The 17,052-nt window shown below is 47.4% G+C and overlaps 1 protein-coding gene across 23 annotated transcripts in view; it reads right to left on the reverse strand.

The window, feature by feature from the left end:
* Positions 1-15,434, reverse strand: part of MAGI1 (membrane associated guanylate kinase, WW and PDZ domain containing 1) — a 337,188-nt gene extending 321,754 nt beyond the window's left edge. For 8 of the 23 annotated variants that reach the window (XM_059856737.1, XM_059856760.1, XM_059856746.1 and 5 more), the window contains exon 1: positions 15,048-15,431. In XM_059856737.1, the coding sequence (XP_059712720.1) occupies positions 15,048-15,333 (286 nt within the window). In that variant the 5' untranslated portion in view covers positions 15,334-15,431. Of the gene's footprint in view, positions 1-15,047 lie in introns of all 23 variants that reach the window. The other 15 variants (XM_059856759.1, XM_059856758.1, XM_059856750.1 and 12 more) reach the window with 6 other exon arrangements.
* Between the last annotated feature and the right edge of the window lie 1,618 nt (positions 15,435-17,052).

A 17,052-nucleotide genomic window follows, 5' to 3' on the forward strand; every position in this document is an offset into this window, starting at 1 on the left:
GGCAGCATCTGATACTCCACAAAAGGCAACAAACACTATAAACAAACACTATAAACAAGGTACATAAAGGCTCCAGCTTGCAGGCACAAACTGCCCTCTGCCTACAAGAGACCAGGACACTCCACCAGGAATGGGTTATTCTTCCCAGAGGGCACCTGTTTCTAAAGCTATCTTCTAAAACAGATTATATCAACCAGTATTTGCATCAGGAGAGCAGCTGAGAGGACAGCTCACCTGAGTCTGCTGGGACACATCCTACTCCAAACTAAACAACATAAGCAACACTCTAATTTCCAGAACCACTCACAAAGAGAACCACGAAAACAGAACCCAGAAAATTTGTAACTGTTACTTTTTTAACTACCACTATGAGAAAAAAAAAACAACACTGTAGCAAAATATTAAATGTCAAATAAAGGCATAGCTACAAAAAGTAAGTTAAAATATTACATTAGCCCAAACCTGCCAAAACTGAAGGAATCAAAACAGATAAAAGAAAGTATTAGAGGAAAAGTGGGTAAAAATAGAAATGCCAGGATGTGACATGCCTGGGAGTTATAGATAAAGCATCTGGATTGTCCTCAGATCCCCTTCTGACTGCTGTCTAACTCAGTAATCATCCCTCTTGAGCAACGGGGCTGTCTCAAGCAGAGCAATGGGGCAATGCCAGCTTCTTTTCATCTGATGCCATTTGGGGCAAGGCACCTTCCCAGCCAGACAGGGAACAGTTTGTGCCCTCAGCTGCACAGACCTGGGCCTGCCCTGGGCCTGCCCTCCAGCCCAGGGGACAGAGGGGACACACACACACGACCTTCTGCTCGTGGCCCTGGGGAAGGACCAAGCTCCATCCACAGGAACTGCATCAGAGCCACAAAAACAGCTCTGCAAATTCATACACTGGTGCAACTCACTCCAGGCAAAAGGAAGAGCACAGAAAGCCCCATCTCAGCCTGTCAAAGCTCCAGAAATATAATTTCCACTTTACTTCTGGAGCCTGCCATTTATTGGGCACTGCTTCTCTTCTGCACCCTCTCTCCTCTCACAAGCCCGAATGCAAGGCCTGGCAATGCATCCTCGTGGGATGCACACTAGTGCTGCTCCCTGCAGGGCCACCTGAGCACAATGACAACTTGAAATATTTCTTTAAAAAAAATTTAAAAAAAAAAAAAAAGGAAAAACCTTTTCAACTGAGCAATTTTTATTTTTACAGCAGTTACAGCCAACTGCCTGGCTCAGTATCTGGTACCTGCCACAAACTTCCTTTGCTACAGTGACAGCTACAGAAAAGGGGCTGAGAATGTTTAGCAAAAGATGCTTTGTCATTTTGTGAAGCTTTAACACTGCTCAATGCTTTTTAAAGGACATTACAACAACTTGGCTGTGGATCCAGACTCTTCTGCTTAAATTATGGATTTTATAATGCTCTGAACATCACTTCTAAAATTCAGACTTTGGAGTGTCTCTCCTCTGCTCACTCCAGGGTCCCCAAAGTCTGAACCAGGCAAACATTTGAGTTTTCACAGCTAAGTTGAGGCAGGAGAAAATCTCATTCCATAGAAAGCTGAGGAAAACAAACCCAAGCAGCTGCATGTGAAAATTACATGAAGTCCAAAGCCACAGAGTGTGAGCCTTAGGACAGAGAAACAGTCAGGCAAGTGCACAAATGCTTTCCACGTGTTCTGGGTGGAAAGAAACTGAATTTTTTAAAGTCTAACATGGAAACTGCTTTAAGCAATTTGTCATTTTCAATCGAGGTTGTGCAGTAAAAGAGAGATTTCGACAAGTCAAACAACTTCCTACCGGAACAGCTGCGTGCAACGTTTAAACCACCTCTCACAGAAAAGGAGTATTTCTAATTCTGCCATTCAGGAAGACTTTGAAATGTCACTGCTGTTTGATTTGACCAGTGCAGAGGAAAGGCAGAGTTGAGAGAAGGGGAAAACAATGCATTTACCATTCTGTCATTTTTTAAAACTTGATTCCAAGGCAGCTATGTGAGCCAGTGCTAAGAAATGCAAATGTTGCATCTTTACCTCCAAGAGGGGGAAGTTTCAGCCACATTTCCTGTAAATGTTACACCTTCAAGCTCACCTGGGTGCAACAAGGCATCAATGTGCAATACTAGCTGAAGGAGAACTGAGGCTGAGAGCACCTTCTAGCTACACCTGAGCTAGAAACAATGTTTTTATGGCAAAAAGTCCTCTGAACATGATCCACTACAACGGACCGTAATGCTGAAGTCTCTTCTACACCAGGGACTCTGAGGAGAAATAAGCACACAATAAATATTCACTGCTGTTTCTGCCACCAGTTCCCACAGCTATCAGCATTCAGCAGTGCTGCTGCTGTGTCCCAGTACTTGAAAGCTCTGTCCTTTGGAGGCCTTGATGAAGTTTTATCAGTTGGTGTAGCTAATGAGAAGCCCTTCCTCAGCCAGAGCTCAGGGAGGAGCAGGCTCTGCTTGTCAAAGCCCACAGGCTGCTGGAAGATGCCTGAGGTTTACAAAAATTGAGTAGCCAGAGCAGAACAGCATCAAAAGTCACCTATTATTTGTAAAATCTACCTCCACCTGCAACTAATACAGGAAAAGAGGGACACCAGTTTTAATTAAGTCTGTAAGACTGTTAAAAAAGTCCCTAGCTTTCTGAAGGAAAGTTTTGAACCTTCCTGTTGAGCACACACCCAGGGCCTGGAGGGCAGGAGGTGCTGCAGGCAGCAGAAACACTCTTTTGTCAGAAATCCACCAACGAATTATTGTATGCAGCACATCCTGAGCCAGGCTCCAGCCAGGCAGCTGATGGAACCTTCCCTGCCAGCTCAAGTGCACCGTGGAAAAATGCCTGTGCTCCCTGCCAGGGGCCAGATCCCATCCGGGCAGCCACGGCTGCGGCTGCCGCTGCCCAGGGGGAGAAGAACACAGCAAATAAAAGCAAATTGTGAGGAGCCAGCCCGGGTGTCAGAACCCAGGACATTCCTCTGGCTGCCCTGGAGGACTTGAGACCCTGGCAGGGGGCTCAGAGACCTTGGCACGGAGTTAAAGACACCTGTACCTTCCATTTTAACCCATGGAAACAATTACCAGCTTTGTGTGAAGAGTTACAAGCCACAAGAGTTTGAATAGAATGACAGTGAATTTGTCACAGGGTGGAAAAGTAGAATTTTGGGGATTTAGAATGGGGGTTCAAGAGGCAAGATGGAGGAATCTGGGCATGCCTTGTCTTTCTTCTTTGTCTTGTCCTCCATCTTCTGGGTGATGGTGGCACTTCTGGATTGGTTTAGGGTAGAGACAGACTGTCTATCATAGGTGATTGGTATTGGGAAATTATTGTAAATAAAGTACATGTAGTTCTTAGTATAAAAAACCAACACTGCCCTGAGGGCAGTCAGCGTGTGCCACAACCTGACCTGCTGGACAGACCTCTGCAGGTCAGAAAAAAGAATGTATTAGATAAGAGAAAATAAACAACCTTGAGAACCAGAGCTGAGGAATCCCAACTTCTCCTTCGAGCACAGGGCTGGGAAGAAAAGACTCTTTAATACCTCGGGAGCCATTCCAGCAACACAAAACCCGAGAGCTGGGAGCCAGGGCTCCCTTGTTTCTTCAGCATGCCCAGGGGGACAGCAGGCAGAGCCATCACAGCAAGATGCAGTGCCAGCTCACCCACTTGGTGTTGGGACTCAGAGCAGCTCAAAGCACCACGGTCCCCGGCAGGACAGAGCTGAGCAGGCTGAGCTGCACATCAGCTGAACTAAATCAATTGGAAATAGGTTTTGGCTAATCCTCTGCAGCCTTTTAATGTTGGGATTGTGACAACTTGCCCGGCTTTTTAGGCAAACAGCAATTTCCACACTGGTTTAGGCAAGCCTCAGTGCTGATTATAGCATCTTTTACAGACAAGATAGAAAAAGCCCTCTGCAATGTGTTACGTTAGCACATGCTTAAATTTAAGCACTCTCATTTTTACTGGGGCTTTTCTCATGTGCAACAACTTCAGCACATCCAAATTTGCCAGTCTGCAATATGACCAAGATATCCTACCCCAGCTCAGAGCTATGTAAAAAAACCCTCTTTGTATTTAGCTCCTGGAAAAACTGATACGTGGGTATTTCTAGCATCAACTAATACAACTGGAAAATTGGCAACAGGACACAAAAATAAATGGAAAAGTAGCCTTGGCTAGTCCCTAACCCATCTCTTTTGCAGATAAAAATTTCAGCCTTTGATAGGTTTTATAAGCACAAATTAAAAAAAAATAAAAACCCAACAAACTATAGGGCATTTTATGGAAACACTGCTGTGGCAAAGCTCCACCTGAGCAGGACAGCCTGGCAAAGCAACAAGGGAGCTGTTCCAGCTGAGGCAATTCACCCTTTTCCCATTTTAATGAGGATCTGGGAAGCAGCAGAGCCCCACAGCATAGCAAGAGGGAGCCAAGATTTGTGGGTCCATGCCCTTGTCACAAACATCCCAGCTGAGCCACACAGCCTTTGTGCTTGGCTTTCTCCCCTGCTCTCATCACTGCCCTCATTCTTCTCCTGTAAACACACAGGCAGGGACAACTCTCAGGACCATGCCCTGCCTGGCACAAGAGGGTCCCAAACTGATCACTCCTGACAGACTGACATCATGCACCCAGGCATTCACCACATTTCCCATCCTCACAAAGGAATGACCCCGTGTTAAAGTGTAACTGCCCCCTGCCCCTGCAATGAGGGAGCTAAATGCCATTTTGTGGCCTTTAACACAAGAGGTCTCTGTGCACAGTGAAACTGGGCACCTTTCCGAGGTGCAGTTCATAGGTGTACTCTGGATTTCCCTCCTGCACGCTTGGAGTGACTCACAGGGGCCAGACCAAGGTCTAGGTAGCAGCTGCCCCCAGTGCTGCTCAGGAAAAGGAATCTGGATCTTCTTCAGCAGCTGCATCACCTAACCTGAAAGCCACTGAGGTCTCATGAGCAAACCATCTCCCAAAACCAAATTGTTCCTGCAGATGATTTACAGGACAAGTATCACTGAAACAGTTTCACCACAGCAACACCACAATAGAGATTTTCAATGTTTCTACAGGAGCAGAGGCTGCTCCTGCATCTCATGATGAGATAATGGCCATGGGAACTGCTCTCAGCCAGAATGGTGGTGGTTTCATACTCCTCCTTCTCAGCTTCCAAACAGCTGTGCCAACAATGAATTTTAGCACTCGTGGTGAAACCCATGGCACTGGCTGCTCAGCAACCTGAGCTGCTGAAATCATGGGATTAGTTTCCATAAAAAAGGAAAAATTAAGAGTGAAGAAAAGGACATTCTGGAACTTTTCACTGAAGCAGCAATTGGCAACAGGGATGCTAAATTGAAAAAGTTTTATATATATATGTATTTATATATACACACACCATCACATATTCTCAGAGTTTCACCCAAGAATTCAAACTATTTTCTTGGGTGACACAATATTTTCACAAGCTCCTCCTCTTGCACTGGGTGCAGGCTGTGTGTAGCTATAAATTTTTCCCCTATATGTAACTTCACTGAGCAGCCAACCCTTGGACCAGCACAGCCCTGATATCCTCAGTGCCCATCTGGATTTTGCCCAGAGCAGTTCCACACCTCCCACAGAAAGCCAGAGACAGACAGTGGGGGTTTAATTGCCTCACTCCACCTGGAGCAAACAAAGCTTCCTGCACCATGAGGGATTTACAGACTGTAGCTTAGTCCAGACAAAAATAGCTCCACATGAAATTGGGGGAACAATCTCAGCATGCCCATATCTCTTCATTAAAAAAAAATATATAAAAAAATAGAAGGAAAGCTACAGGACACGTATAAAAGCATTTGGCAGCTCAGATCTCCACTTGGAAACAGTTGGATTAATAAAAGCAGACAGTAGGTGACAGGGAGGACCCCACCGTGCACACAGGCTATACACAAGTTAACAAAACACTACACACCATTGCTAAGCAAGTTTGCTATTTGCACATCAAACAAATACACAGCCTTTGCTGGGGTACCAGCAGAAGACAATCTAACAACAACAAAGCAAGGCATCCCCTCCCACTAAGTAAACAACTTACTGATTTCATTCAGAAACAGCAGATTCTGTGATCCTCAGAGTCCCTGCTGAGCAGAACCTCTGGACTTGCTCATGCAGTCAGGCTATTGCTGCTCCTCTAAACCACCACCAGAGCACATGGAGAAGATATTCTATATTAGTCACTTCATTGTTTAAGGGAAAATGCATACCAGGGAAAATAGAAGAACATGATTCTTTGTTCTGCACCAGACTAATCCCTCTTTTGCCCACAGGACATGGAGAGAACAAAGCCTGGGCTGGACCAGGGGCTGCCAAAGCCCCATCAGGTGTCCTGTCTTCAGTGCTGTCCCCCAGGCAGCAGCACTGCAAAGAGGAGACTCAGCTTGGAGTATTTTCCCCAAATTCAGCCAAACTGCAGATTTCTTACCCCCAGCTCCCAGGGATCAGCTCCCCCAGGGCTGTGCTCTGCCACACGTCCCCCCGTGTCCCCGTGTCACACAGGAGAGCCACACACTGTCCTGGGGCAGCAGGAGATATTGTAGGCACCACATCCTGACAGAATATTCAACAGCAAAGCTGCACCCCAGAGTCACAGAAGGGTTTCAGTTGGAAGGGACCTTGAAGATCATTCAGTTCTGACACCCCCTGCCATGGCAGGGACACCTTCCACTGTCCCAGGCTGCTCCAGACCCCATCCAGCCTGGCCTTGGGCACCTCCAGGGGCAGCCACAGCTCTGAACACCCTGTGCCAGGGCCTGCCCACCCTCATCCACTCAGCAAAGAATTCCTTCTTTGTCTTGCCTAACCCTGCCCTTTTTCAGGGGCATTGATGTCATTCTCCCTTATCTTATCACTGCCTACCTTTGTCAAAAGTCCCTCTCCAGCTCTCCTGAAAGGGCCAGAACAAGATGATGGGCTGCTGTGGGACTGTCACCAGCTGGAAGGAGCCCTGCTCCTGGCTGGTCCTGCACAAACACTCAGCCTGTTTTCAGAGAGCCTCAGCACGAACAACTCCACCAGAGAACAGGGAAACTTCCCCAGCCCAAAGCTTTTGGTGTCATTTGTGTGTCTCCTGCTGCTCTCCCACCTCTGCTCCAGCCATCCCTGACTTCCCACAGGGCTGCAGGGAATTGCTCCAAGGCTCAGGACCCTCCACCTGTAGCCCTGCCTTTAAATTGCTAATTGGGAGTTCTAGCTGAGCCTTTGGGAAAGGAGGAGGAGGGGCATGCTCCTTGCTATTTTTAAGAAAAGCCATTTTGCAGTTATTCTGCAGCCCAGGTCCCCACCTGTCCAGTTCAGCCTGTTTGGGCAGTAACTCTCCTCTCTTATTCATCCAAAAGCCTCTGAGACATCTGAGTCTGTCATCAGTTTGGTCTAACACCCACTTGGTGCAGGATCTGCACCACTGGAATAAGACAGGTTGAAGATCAAAGTTGGGGTTTTTTTAAAGCACAAAATATCTGCCCAGCTTTGTTTGCGTTGAGGGAGTGGCTGGGTTTTAGGCAACTTCTTTTTCAAAGGCTTTTTGTTAATAACTAAATGAAAAACCCAGAGTTGAGGTTTTCCTCTTAAAAAACAAGCCAGAGATTAAGGATATGAAGAAAGAAGTCAATCTCTTCCCACTCTAATTGTACTGAGACACTGACTTGAGGGCTCCAAAATTACAGATGTGTAATCCAAGACAATGAACTCTTTACTGAAGGATTAGCAAACCATGCAAAACTGATTCCTTATTCAAATGCCTTGCAATTGTAAGGGCATCTGTTCCACTTTGCAAGTCATCCCAAAGGCTTTGTTTGTTTTGATTTTCTGTCCCATTATGAAGACAGGGCACTTTGCATTATTTTCACACCGTGTAGTAAGCCTAATTGTTTAGTCTAATAAGAGACAGTTAATGACATTCAATAAATATTTTTAAAACCTTATTTTTCTTTTAAGTTATGATACAAACCCTCACAACCACAAAAACTGGAATTGTCAAAAGCCAAGTGTGGAAAAATGTAACCCAAAACACCAGGACCTGAAGGAAAAACTGTTTTGTTTCTCCAAGGTCTACTAGGGGCAGACAAAAAAAAATCTGCAAGTTTAAATAATATTACTAACACAAAACAAACAATTAGGTTTAAATAATATTACTAAAAATTAGTATTTTAATTAGTAATTAAATATTACTAAAATAATATTACTAAAAAAGGTTTAAATGATATTACTAACACAAAATAAACAATATTAAAACAAAATAATATTGCTAACACAAAAAGATGCCAGAGTCAGGGCTGGGGACTAACAGAGAGCATAATGCCATCATTCCAGCTTGTAGCAATGGAATAGTTCTGGAAACCATTTAAAATGTCACAAGAGGAAACATGGATGGAGTGTGTGACCTTTGGAAATTGAAGGGTGGATCTCAACAAAAATATCCCATTTACCCTGAGCCATACTGCTCCTGCAGGGCCAAGGGAGATGCTAGCCCACCTATTTGGTTCAGAAAGCAAAAAATTACAATTAAGGGGGGAAAAAAAATAAATGCCAACATACCAGTGCAATGCAAAAGCTGCCAAACTGCTCTGGAAGCAGGCAGCCTCTTCCACAGCTCTCTCTCAGATCAGCAGATAACAAAATCTGGATGAGAGCCTAGGTTTATGCCTGTTTCCCAACACCAGATCCTTGCAGGAAGCCCCAACCTTAAGCCCTCTGATGCTGTGGATCTCCTGGGCTGCCAGCTCTGAGCCCCTACCTGTCAAACCACAGCTCCACTGAGGCACAGACCAAACCACAAACTGAGCAAACAAAACATCAAGTGTCCAGAGAGACAGAGAAAATGCTGATAGTGGTGAAAATGGTGTTTCTGAGGAGCTGGTCCTGCAGGCTCAGCAGTGCTGTCACTCAGCACCGAGGAGCTGCTGCTGTCCCCATCCTGCAGGAGATGCTCCTGGTGACAGGACAAGGCAGCAGAGAGGATCTCCAGGGATCACAGGGAGGGTGACCCGGCCCTGTGCCCTTGGTGCAAAAAGGTCACTTCATACTCTCTCTCTAAAAGTCAAAAATAAATCTTTTCCACAGCTGAGCTAGAGAAAAACTCTGGAGAAATATGGACCAGGAGGATCTGCATTTTGCCGCTGCAGGAATTGGGACAGGGAGCTGGAAGGAGCTCAGACAGGATGCAGAAGTTTGAGTACCAGCCCTCCAAGCACCACTGAGTGCTCACAGCAAAGATCCCTGCACCTTCAGCTAACATTTTGTCTCAAATTCTTCACAGTCCTTCTATAAATTCATGGCACTTGCTTTTACAGAACCACTACTCTGTGCTTTTCACCAAGAAATTTAAGTCACTTGCAGCACACAAAGATCAAAACCAAATGCTTTGATTTACAAGTTCCAGTCAAATTCAGAGGAAGTGTGAAAAAAAAAAAATACAAACACCTGAAATAACTAGCAGGCATAGCTCGTGTCTGGAGCTAAGCAAAGGAATGCAAATAAAAAACTTGGCCAATTATTTTTAAAAACCTCAGGAGAAGTCCCAAAGATCCTGTCCTTGCCCACAGCCCAGACCCTGCTAATGCAATAGAAAAAAGCCCTTGAGGCAGCAGCATCTTCTCAGCTTCCACATTACTTCAAACTGAGCCATGCTGAAATCTAATGAGAGAGGGCTCAAATCATCAGCTCTGCACAGCCACAAAAGTGCTGCTCTGAATATCTTTACACCTTAATGCAGCTGCCCTGGGGCAAATGTTTCCCTGTGCACGCACACACTGCCAAAGGAGCAAGAGTGTTTCTCAGGCATCAGATCAAGAGATACAGGAGCAGCCAGAAGAGATGCATGAATGATCACAGCCTGAGCTGAACCAGGAGAGAATGACAATCCCAAACCCAGGAATGCAAGGAGCTACTGCTGGTTTGGCTTTCAAACCTGTTAAAAAAAAAAAATCTTAAATTTCTAACATGGAAGATGAATCCTAAATTTCATGATAGCAGGTCAATAATTCACTCACGCAGGAGTTGTAACTCGGTCTTAAAAACGTGGAACAACATGCAGGATGGTGTTAACATCTTATTTTGCAGAGGTGTTGAATGACTGCTCATAATTAGACCATAATTGTGATTTAATTGCTCAGTGGTCTGACTGGCCATAAAGAGGGAGCCAGGAGTCCCATCTCAATGGGTGCAAATATTAACTTTACTGTGGAAAGCATAGCCCCCTTTCATGCCATGAAAAGTATCACATTAACTCCTGGAAATTTTTATAACAGGCACGATGTGGCTCTTGGGCTCTCTTGCCCATCTCTGGGGTGCTACTCCATGGCTGGAGAGGATGGATGACTGCTTTGCCACAAGCAGGATCAACTTCTAAATGCTGGCAAGTTCTACACTGTAAATTCAGGCACACTAAAGATAAGGTCTTGCTCAAGGCAGTATTTCAATACAAGATATACAAATTTCATGACTACTAAGTGCAGTACTTTAAGTACTGTTTTAAAGAAAAATCAGTACTACTGATTTGTAGCAAAATATGCTCCAAGTGAGAGAAAAAGAGATTCTGCCTTTTTTAATTTTACATTTCTTTCACAACTACTCCAATTGTCAGAGTTGAAAACAAGCCTTATAAATCCAGAATACAAGAACATCTCTGAGGTTTTCAGATGACAACACTTCTTTCTCTCCACTTGAAACCCACCTGGGTCCAAAAAGAATTTGGGTCAGATGGAAAAATGACTGAGAGAATTCACTGTGTGAGCGACTGGCACTGAGCTAGCAGAGACTGGAGGAAAACACTTTTTGGAGCTCATGCATGATGCTGCAGAGGTAACTGGGAACAGCAAGAGCTCACTGTCTAAACAGCCTGGCTCAGCACATCACCCCCAAGCTCTGCTCCAGACTCACTGCTGGGCTTCTACAGCACCAGGCATGGGCACTGAGTGTGGGATGTTCAGCATCACCACTCACAAAGTGACACTCTGCTTCCCTAAAGTGTGTGCTAAACCATCAGCTCTTTTTTTTTTTTTTTTCCAAAGGAACAAACAGAAACTATCCCACAAGCTCTCTCAGGAAAATAAAAGGAAAATACTCAAATACCAGCTCACAGAAGCTTTTTGAAAGAGGCTGGTTTCGTTCACATGAATATATATAACTAACTTTAACATCTCATGTATAGCAGATGCCAGCCTGACATTGAAGCATTGAGTCACTGCACTGTATTTCAGGATTTATCTTAGGGTCAAGTTAATGTTTGAAAAGAAACAAATGCAGCTGATAGCACTGGGTAAACAGTGACTGTATCTGCTTGGGATCACGTCTGCTCCTGTCTGCCCTGTACAGGGCTAAAAAAACCCCCACAAGCACACGACTCCTCCTTACCATGGGATCATCCCAGCTGCAAAGTCCTATCAAAATTATTAATTGCATAAACTGCTCTCAGCACCTCCTGGTTTCAAAGCAATAGGTCATTAGGAGCTTGGGATTCTGAGACTTTTTAGGGAAGCAGAGCATTGAAATGAGAACTGAAAAACCAATTTAATTTACAAGCATATTAACTTTGACAGTTTCCCATACCAAGCATCTGGTTTGGTGTGGTTTGGCACAGGTCATCGAACCAAGGAGCAAAAAAACCTGGAAATCTCTCTGAATGTGATCATCTCTCACTGAGGGAGAATGAAAACCCAGACACCCTTCCTCAAATAGAACATGGTCCTATTTTTATAGATACAGTCGTAATTCTTCTCTTCTGGAGGATGGCACAACAAACTTCTCTCCTCTTATGCTGGACTCTGTTAACCAAGATCCATGAGAAGAAATGGTATGCCTGATTTTATAACTGATCTATCCAATGCAATCCATTATCAATTTATCAAAGTGAGCTATTTTGACAAATGTGAAATGTGTTCAAGGAAGCTACAACATTCACAGTACAGCTGGGAAATCACTGTGTTAAGGCAATGCCAGCTTTACACTAGAATATGTGACCACTGCTCCTATAATTCAATCTATTAATTCCATACTCTCTGACCAAGAAATAATAAAAATGCATTTATTAACTCCACAGAAGTTAATTGCCAATTTCATCAGAACTTAGGCACAGATGTAAGATGGAAACAGTCAGTCATAAAAGCACTACATGTTAACTGAGGTTTTTTCACACATTTGACAGTTCTGAAAGTTACTAAGATACGTGGCAGCAAGATTCTTCCTCTCTCTCCCCCAAAACAGGCAACTATTATGGCACAGTTTTATTCTCAAATGTCATAGCAAGAAAAGGGGGCATAACAGGAAAAGGAAGAGAAAAAAACTCCATTCAAGTCCTTTAGCCTTCTTCACTCTTCCTTCCAGGTAGGCAAAGGACCAAGAAATCCCATATGACCAGTATTAAATGCCAGTATCTCCATTAGGAGATTTCATAGAGGTTCCTCCTTTTTGTACTTACTTTTCAAATTTACCACTCACAAAAGTAAGGAAAAAAACAAAAAAACATTGCAAGCAAACCTGTAAGTTTACAAACTCTGGCTGAATGACAAAGCCCGTGCACAGCCTATTCCACCTACATTTCCACCCTAGTCTCTTTCACCAAGTGCAAGGTCAGAACCGTTATTTTCCTGCTCATGATCGCAGATGACTGACTTATAGTAAATTTCCTGTTTTTCCAGCCTTGTAAATGTCAAACAAAACAGACAGGCAATAAAATGTATACATTTCCAGGCTAATATTGCCCCAGCACTTCAGCACCAATCAGTTAGAAACTACAAACTGTGAGGAGGAAGAAAATCGGGGTAACTTTGTAAAAAGTTACTAAGTAAAAAAAATCTGGGTAACTATGTAAAAACATGTTTACAATCTTATCTGCACGTTCCTGGGCTGTCTAGTGCCACACTTTTCCTGTTGAATGACAGTTGCCATTCCCATAATCAGATTTTTAATCAACACAGAAGTAATGAATTTTAATTAAACAACTCTCCCTTTCCATGCTTCTGATTCTGATACATGAGGGAGAGCTGTGCTTTGCAAAGAGCAGCATGCAGATGCCAGGCTACCATTGACAGGCTTTCCAGACCACAAAAATATGTAGTGATTTAAAAACCAAATATTTATTTCTATTCCACATTCTTGGCTAATAAAGCATTTCTTAAAAATATGGAGAAAAAAAAAAAAAAAAAAGAAACTACAACCCCACAGTAACCAAGGGATTGGTTCTCAGCTCTGGATGGGAACAGTCCAAGGTTGAAGTGCCTGCCCTGACTCTCAGATGGGTTTTGAACCCTTTTCTCCCACTTTCCAGGTAAACCCAACCAACACGCTAAAACTCAGCTCTCTGCCCATTCTTTTGACCATATCCTGGAGCTGAGACACATTTACCACCAAGTTCTGTCATGTGCAGTTTATTTCCAGGACATGTTTTATTTATACTAACTCATGTTTCCAAAACAACAAAAAGTTTGATCACAAATTGTTTGGTTGGGAAGGGTTTCATACACACCTTCCTTCACCCACCAACACCGATCACATTGCAACACCACAAGCTGTATTTCAATACTTCTGCTAAAACAATCAGTATGTAAAAAAACCCCTCTGCCTAATTTCCTCATACTTTTCTTCATGCTTTTCTCTCCCTCCTACTTGGGCAGGGAAACGAGCAGGCTGAGTTTCCTTCACCACTTCCCAGTGAAGTGCAGGCAGCAGGGAAAACAGGCATTTGTTTAACAAAAACTGGGTATTTTGGGAATTTTACAGTGTCTGCTGGAATATTTCTACTGAGTCCTGGAAGGGACTAACAAGTCACTGTGCTTTGGTGGCTCAGCTCCAGGGCAGGGGGTGGAGGGGCAGTGCACAGGCTCAGCTCCTCTCCGACACCATCGCTGGCATCTGCTCTGGCTCCGGAGCTTCCAAGGATGAAACAAGTGCCTGCAGCCCTTCATCTCAGCTCATCAGCCAGCCCAGGGACAAGACTTCAGATGACAGTCCTGCCAGCTGGCCAGAAATTCTGTCTGCAGCTACCAGCTGGGTTGAACGAAGTACAGGCTAAAAAAAAACCCCACCTTTAGGATGCACACGTCTGGATGACAAATAAACCTTCCCCTAAGGAATCTCTTGGGCAACACGAAGAAAACTTCCCTTCCTTCCTGCACTTGGCGCTGACCTCGGGGAGCTCCTCCACCTCTCACACCTCCGGCTGTCCAGCTGCAGTCCTGCTCCTCCTGCCCGTCCAACCAGCCTCGGTGGCTGCGGCAGCACCAACAGCTTTTTGGCACTAAATTGAAGTCCTGTCCTGGAAATCACAAGCCCATTAGCCAGGCCTGTTAGCTAACCTGTTGAGCGACTGTGGAGTGTACACGGATGTGAAGTGGCATCTTTTTAATCCAGCATGGGAGGACTTTTCCTATCCTCTTCCTCAGCCAAACAGGAGAGCTACCTGTCTGTTCCTTCACCTGTGCACTGCAGGGCTGGCAGCACGGATGTGGCCTCACCTAGTGCAGACTAGGGGGAAGAAAGGTAAATCTGAGCAGCCTTTCAGCCAGAGAGGGAAGATGCAGGAGGGTGGAAGCTTTTTCTTCCCACGCTGGCAGCCGGCAAACACACTCTGCACTTTCAGAACAAGACTCCACTCAGCAGCTCCAAAGGATGCTCAGCTGCTGGAGGAGGGGATCCCTGCCCCATTCCCCCAGCAGTGAAGCTCCCTCAGCCTCTCCAAGAGTCAGCCGGACAGCCAGCTCCCCCGGACAAGCGCGGGTTCCCCGCAGGGAGCGCTGGCGACTCCGCGGTGCCTTTGGGAAAGTCTCACGCAATTGCTCGCTGCGCTTAGCGCAGGGCAGGGACTGCGGGGCGGCTGCAGCCGGGTCCGGACCAGGAGGTGCCTGTGCATCAGCGCCCTCGCAGAAGGTGCCCACACGCGTGGCTGCCTCTGTCGGGGCCACCAGCCGAAGGGCTGATGTTCGCCACCCCCGGCACCGCGCTCGCCCGTGGCCACCCAGCCCCGCAGCCCCGCAGGAAGCGCGGAGTGAGTTCCCGCCGTCCCGCCGCGTCCCCTCGCACCTTGTCGGACGGCTTTCACCACGATGGGGTCCTTGCAGCTCCGGATCACTTCCAGCACGTCGTAGCGCGGCAGCCCCGACACGCGGACCCCCTGCACCTCCAGCAGCAGCTCGCCCTCGCTCAGCGCCGCCTCGCCGTCCCCCGCCGCCGCGCCCGCGTACGGGAACTCGCCGTGCTCCGCGCCGCCGAGCAGGGCGAAGCCCAGCTGCCCGCCGGGCCCGCGGGTCAGCGCGCACTGCCGCACCCGGCTGGACCAGTGGTTCTTCTTCTGCACCACCCGCGACATGGCGCTGCGCGTCCCTCCGCGCCCGCGGAGCGCGCTCGGCAGGTGCGCAGGGGGCGCGGACCCGCCGCCCGCTCAGGCCATCACCGCCCGCACCGCCCCGCGCCCGCGGAGGGCGCGCACCGCCTCCCGCCCGCCCCTCCGCGCCGTCCCTTCTCCCCTCTTATTAAGAAAAAAAAAAATAAAAATTAAAAATAATTTTAAAGCGCTGGAAAAGCAAATCCGGCAGCCGCACGGTGTTGCCGCCCCTCTCCGCGGGCGCTGCGCGGGGCGCGGAGCCTTTCAGGCGATACAAAGCGCCGTTTGTTTTGTTCCAGTTCGGTCCGTCCCGCTCCGCCGCGCTCCGCGCCGCCGGCGCAGGCGCCCTGGCACGGCCCGCCCCGGCCCCCGCCCGCTCCCCGCCCCCGGCACGGCCCGGCCGGCGCGGCCCCCCCGCCCCACGTGCGGCCCCGGCTCCTCCCCGCTCCCACGGACAACTTTCCCCGAGGCAGAAGTCCGTGCCGGCGCCCCCCGGGCCGTGGCGCGGGTGAACCCCCGGCTGGAATCGTCTTGCTCCGAGCGGGGCCGGAGCGCGGGTGCTCGGCTCCGCGGCCCCGGAGATGCTCATGTTCCAGGGGACGGGGGGAGGCACATCTTAGCTTTCCCGGGAGGATTTCTAGGATTTTCTCAGTTGCAAACTGCTGCGATCACTTCTTACCTGCGCTTTCCAAATGGTTGTTACAAGAGGGGACACAAAGTACAAGTCCTGAGGAAAAACTTGCGCAAGTTCCTCATTAAAATGGTATCAAAGCGCTTGCACAAGGCTGAGTGAAAGTCGCTCTCCTACTCTTAGTTCTCTACTCCAGTTTTTGACTGAGTGCTCGAATTTGAGACATTAATAATGTTTTCACATTGTCCTGTCCTCGTGTAATTGTTTAGCAGCTGGACAGACTAATAGCGAGGTCGGGCTGCTGGGGAAAGGAACAGGCATCCATTTGCTTGTCCTTGGCCAAAACTCTTCAAAGTTACCCAGAACTGGTGCAAAACTCAAAAGAGGAAAATAAGTAAGAGTGGACGTACTGCTGTCCCTTCCAGGTCATGCTCCGTGCTTCCAAACCTGAAAGCCAGGCCTCATTTTGAGCAGTCTTATGCATGACCGAACCCCTTCCAGCAAGGAATTCACTTGTCAGATGTGTGCGTGCCCTGTTTTGCTGCTAATCGGGACTGAGAAGTGACACAGGGAAACAAAGAGTCTGGTCTGGCTGCCTGAGCTGCCCTAATGTGTGCTCAGACGCTACAGCCCGCAGACTTTCACTGTGCCCGCGTCGCTCTTGTATCTCTCATCTCCCCAGCCGAGCGCGTCCCGCGGGGATGTGCGATGCAGGAGAGGCGGCAGCTCGGCAAGCGTCGCTGCTTGGGGAAGGAGCTCAGCCTAACATCGTCTGATGCTGATCAGCCAGCTTAGCTCACAGACCTGAGAGGTGACCGGGGTACTTTCCCTGCCCACGCGCCAGTCCCCGATGGAGCAGGGAAGCCTGTCCTTCCCTCACCCCCTGCATTCCATCCTCCTCTCCCCAGCTGCAATCTCTCATCTGGCTGTCTTGTAGAGCTCCCATCGCTGCAGACACCGCTCTGCAGCCGCGGGAGCCGCTGTCCCCAGCCCGAGTGGCACAGCCACAGCCAGGCACGAGAAAGTCTTGGCCAATGTCACACAGCACAGCAGTGATCAGCTCCATCCCCTGT

Source organism: Haemorhous mexicanus, chromosome 11, assembly GCF_027477595.1.
Source record: "Haemorhous mexicanus isolate bHaeMex1 chromosome 11, bHaeMex1.pri, whole genome shotgun sequence".
NCBI lineage: Eukaryota > Metazoa > Chordata > Aves > Passeriformes > Fringillidae > Haemorhous > Haemorhous mexicanus.